The 4,812-nt window shown below is 40.9% G+C and overlaps 1 protein-coding gene across 1 annotated transcript; it reads right to left on the bottom strand.

Annotated features, from left to right (window-relative positions):
- Window positions 1-2,355: 2,355 nt before the first annotated feature.
- On the bottom strand, window positions 2,356-4,517 carry LOC137618937 (uncharacterized). Its single transcript, XM_068349141.1, has 5 exons — window positions 4,319-4,517; window positions 3,794-4,021; window positions 3,188-3,629; window positions 2,740-2,858; window positions 2,356-2,630 (listed from the first exon to the last, which is right to left on the bottom strand). The coding sequence occupies exons 1-5, from the start codon at window positions 4,515-4,517 to the stop codon at window positions 2,356-2,358; spliced, it is 1,263 nt and encodes a 420-aa protein (XP_068205242.1).
- Window positions 4,518-4,812: the final 295 nt, after the last annotated feature.

Raw genomic sequence — 4,812 nt, 5'->3', positions numbered from 1 at the left:
AAATACCACATTCCTATACTCACTATGGTGCCCATCAACAACAACTCTTTGCAATCTATTACTTAAAATATCAACATTGATGCCTTGTACAGATCCATCCACTTTTGGTTTCTATACAAGTAGCTCATGATTAACATGGTTAAGTGTGACGAATACGATAAATATTAAACAAAAATTATTCTTTTACCGTAAGGTCAGGAGTAGTGTAGTATCAGAGTAAGAGTAGGGTTATATAGCTGTAGGAGATGGTAAGATAGTGATATAGGTAACTCAGCTGACTGAATTGGCGAAGAGTTTCTTCAGGGGAACGAGTTCGTCATAGATGTTTGTACTGTAATATCTTAAACCCTTATATTTAAGGGTTTCCAATATGATTTGCAAGTACATAAAGGAACATGTATACACTTCAAAGAGCATAAACTTGATCAGGCTCTTTCCAAAGATTTGATTTTTTATCTACCACTATTTATGTAAATTATTAATAATTCTTCCTATATGATATAAAAAATTCCATTCAATAAGGTCAAAAATAGTTATTAAAAATAAAAATAAATTTCTAAAAGGTCAAAAAGCAAAAACTCTTTTAAAATACATCATTATGTTGATAAAATATCTTTCAACCTGGAAGTCGTAATATTAAGCAAACGTTCACCGAGATTGGGGGAAGCCTTTCCTGCTCCATCAGTAATTAATAAGTAAAGAAACTGAATGATAGAATACAAACATGAAAACTTTACTCTCGTTGACTATAATGAAGATTAATTAATGCAATTTTCTATAGATTTTGCAAAAAATAGAAGAACTCGCAACACAGTTCTCTTTCGTTTTTTTTTTTTTTGTCTTGACTTTCAAGGGGGACTAAATGAAATCTATTTCTTTATCATTCCTTTATCTAAATCTATATATTAATAAATGCTGCATATTTAATCCTTCATATTCTATAATGACTTTGGGTCTTTTTCTAATTGGGTTTGATGGGAAACAGGAAGATCTGCTCTTCTATTCTGTTGTAAGATTTCATAAAAACAGTTATACTTACAAAAACTAACTCAGATTTTGAATATTAGATTTAGGGGGAGAGAAAAAAAGTTATCGAGTAGTGGAAAACTATAGCAATTATAGATTCTTTTCTTCCTTATCTACAGTGGCAATTTAGTTATATTAAGGGAGAGAGAGAGAGGAGAGAGAGAGAGAGAGAGAGAGAGAGAGAGAGAGAGAGAGAGAGAGAGAGAGAGAGAGAGATTATGAACAGCAAATGGTTCTGTTCGCTATTTTTTTTCCTAGGTTCTGAATGATGCTCCAGGTAAAACCAATTCCAAAGAAAATCTTACGGTCTGGCTGTGAAATACCAAACACAGTTGCTAGAATGTTGGCTTTATTCGGCTTAAAGTTGTGGCAAGGTGTTGACCAAGCCTGTACAGTGTTAGAGACTCAATGTTGCCAAGCAAGCATACAAACACCACCAGTCACAGTTACCAATTCACACTACAATCACCCCCACTGAGAAGAAGAATATACTGTACAGTACACATTCGCATCATAACAAATCATGAATTCACTCAGATTTCACACCAATTGCAATAAGTATTCTTACATCACATTTGCATTACAAAGCTCACCTTATTGGCACTACAAATTTCATATTCACATTACAAAACTCATGAGTACTTACTTTATTCGATAATTGGGGTCATCTCCCTTACATAAAAAATACATCGGTAAAAATGGACCTTATAACTACTAATTCTTAATGAACACATTGACATAAGGACTCTTACTACCCATACTACTCCCACTCATCTAAGACAAAATCTGAGAGATAGCCAGGAGAGCGCCTAGTGCGACTTGTGCTTTGGGGCACCTCAGAGGTTGCGTTTCTGCAAGTGTTCCTTTCGACAGTGCCTTTCCTGGGGTGAGCGGTTCTGTAGTTTGTTGCAGTTCAGTTGCAGGCTCCCTCCCCTGGACTTGTTTTGTATCCACTCGACTTCTTTCCGTTCCCTGGCTGGGGTCTCCAGGTGGAAGGGGGGGGGGTGTTCCTTGATTGATGGGAGTCTTACCATTTTCTCGCATGTTGAAGATGTGATGCTTCCTTTATCGGGACAGGTGTTTGGACTGAATACTTTAGCTGCAGGAGCCAGGTGACGAGTCGACACTGGATTCCTTGCCGTCTTGGTGCGTAACACGAACCCATTGTGGGTGGACATGCAGGAGTCTAACTTCCTTGACCTCTGGTTCGTACTTGGATTTCCTAACCGTTTTCTTTAGAAGAGCTTGCTCCTTTGCTGTCATCCACGATGGAGCCATCTGCCCGTATGTTGCTTTCCTGGGGTGCAGGAACATGCGCTCATGCGGTGTTTAGTTCGTAGCGACACACAGAAGGGACTTCATGCTGTGTAATGCTTGATCCAGGACAGCCTCCCACATTTTTATAGGGAGGGAGAGAGAAGCAAGAGCTAGCCTTATGGTGCGCCACAAAGTTCCATTTGCTCTCTCGATCTGGCCATTGCCACGGGGGTTAAACACAGACAAGTAGTCTATAGCCACTTCACGGTAATGTAGGAACTTTTGGTACTCTGACGACCCAAAAGCAGGTCCGCTGCCTGAATGAATGTACTGGGGCAGGCCCCAAACTGAAAAGAGAGTAGACAAACATTTAATGGTGGTACTCGCTGAGGTAAGACACCTGTTGCAAAGGCAAACAGAAATCTGCTGTACTGGTTGATTATGTTAAGAATGTACCTGTTCTTTGTGGTGGACGGCATCGACCTTTGAAGTCGATAGCCAGACGTTTTAATGACCTAATAGCTTTTATCAATGTTCCTGTCTCTTTGGAGAACTTAGGTTTGATCTTCGCATAGCTGTGACATTTAAGCTTCTTCAATGGTAAAGGGTAAGTTTCTCTGTCTTATGATGTTGGTCAATCTTCTGATTCCTGGATGACACAGGTGCTCGTGAAGCTGAGTCAGCTTATCTCCTTGAGTACAGGTAAGTGAAACCACACATCCCGAGGCACGAGAGAGAGCATCTGCTACTTGGTTCTTTGATCCAGGTCTGTATGTGATGTCGAAGTTGAAGCAACTCAGTTCCAGCCTCCACCACATTATTTTTTCATTCTTGATTTTGCCATGGTTCTTGGCATCAAACATGAAACGCACCAATTGCTGACCAGTTATGTGTCTAAATTTACGTCCTAGCAGAAAGTGTCGCCATTTCTTGATGGCTTCTACGATAGCACATGCTTCGCGTTCCACTGCCGATTGTCGTTTCTCCAATTCTGAGAGCGAGCGAAAAAAGAAGGCCACCGGTTTTCCTTCGTGTCAATGATGCTGCAACGGTGTCAGCAGAGGCGTCTGTTACAACTACAACGATAGCTTCATCATCTATAGCAGCAAGTGAAGCTCGAGATATTTCATTTTTTAGTTCTTCGAGTGCTTGTTCTGCGGATTTGGCCATCGGGAAAGTTTTCACTTTGACTAAAGGTCGAATTTTCTGGGAGAAGTTTGGTACCCACTTCTCATAGTGGGATAAGAGTCCTAACGTTCTCTTGAGACTAGGGGTACTGTCCGGAGGGTTTATCTCCAGCAGTGGACGCATTCTCTCCGGGTCAGGTAGGACTTGGTGATCATTCACTACATGGCCCAAAATTGAGATTAAATTTGAGCATAAACACTTTTCTTGTCATTTATGGTAAGTCCATACTTCAATGCAGTTTCTAGAAAGCGTTTCAGATTTCTGCCGTGTTCTTCACGTGTGTGACCGCAGACCGTGATGTCATCTATGTAGGCGAACGTACCCTTTAGTTGCTCCTTATCAATAATTTCGTTGAGAACTTGCTGAAAGCAGGTAGCCCCGTTGATTACTCCAAAAGGCAAACACATGAATTCGAACAGCCTTCCTTCTGCTTCGAACGCCGTGTATTTCTGATCAGCCATGTTCATTGGTATTTGATTATATGCTGCCTTCAAGTCTATAGAGTTGAAGTAGCAGTAAGTAATAATTTTCTCAATCATCTCGGTGATCCCTGGAACAGGATAAGCAATTAGGTTGGTGAATCTGTCTATGGTTTGAGAGTAATCTATGACCAATCTTTTCTTATCACACTGATCGACGACTACCACTTGAGCTCTCAACGAACTGCGACTCGGTGTGATGATGCCCTCCTCTAGCAGCCGTTTTACTTTTTTCTTTATGAACTCGGAGTTTTCTTTGGAATAACTTCTAGATTTCACCTGTATTGGGTGACAGTCGACTGTCAGATTGTCAAATATGGCTGGCGATTCAATTTGAGCTGCAATCAGAGCACAAGGTGACTAGATACTTAGCTCCAAAGGTGGTAGCATCCCACCAAAGTCTACACTGACTTGCTTGTGTAACTGTAGGAAGTCATGTCCAAAAACGACTGGAGCCACGCAATCATCCATCAAGTGCAGACAGAACTCAGGGTATACTCTTCCACTTCCGGTTAAATCGTAATTGCAACACTTGTTAAGTTTCATTGTCTGTTTAGCATTTGCCATGGTTATGCTGCAGGCTGAAAAACAAGTCACTGAGTTCATAGCCCTAGCTAATTTGTCATCTATAAAGCTTTTGAATGCTCCAGTGTTGACCAGCCCATCCAGGGCCTAGCCTCCATTCAGTTCTATAGGTAGGACAGTTCTCTAAACACTTCGTAGTGCAGGAGAAGCTGCAGCCACAGCGGCCCCTGTTATAGAAGCAGGGATGGACTGTGGGAGGTTGTCTTGGACTATTCCTGCTACAAGATTAGAGTTAGTTGATTTACCATTATTGTTCCATTGTTTTCTTTGTGACTTG

This window comes from Palaemon carinicauda, chromosome 25 (assembly GCF_036898095.1).
Source record: "Palaemon carinicauda isolate YSFRI2023 chromosome 25, ASM3689809v2, whole genome shotgun sequence".
Classification (NCBI taxonomy): domain Eukaryota; kingdom Metazoa; phylum Arthropoda; class Malacostraca; order Decapoda; family Palaemonidae; genus Palaemon; species Palaemon carinicauda.
The sequence above is the reverse complement of the archived record's forward strand: the minus strand, read 5'-3'. Positions and strand labels throughout refer to the sequence as shown.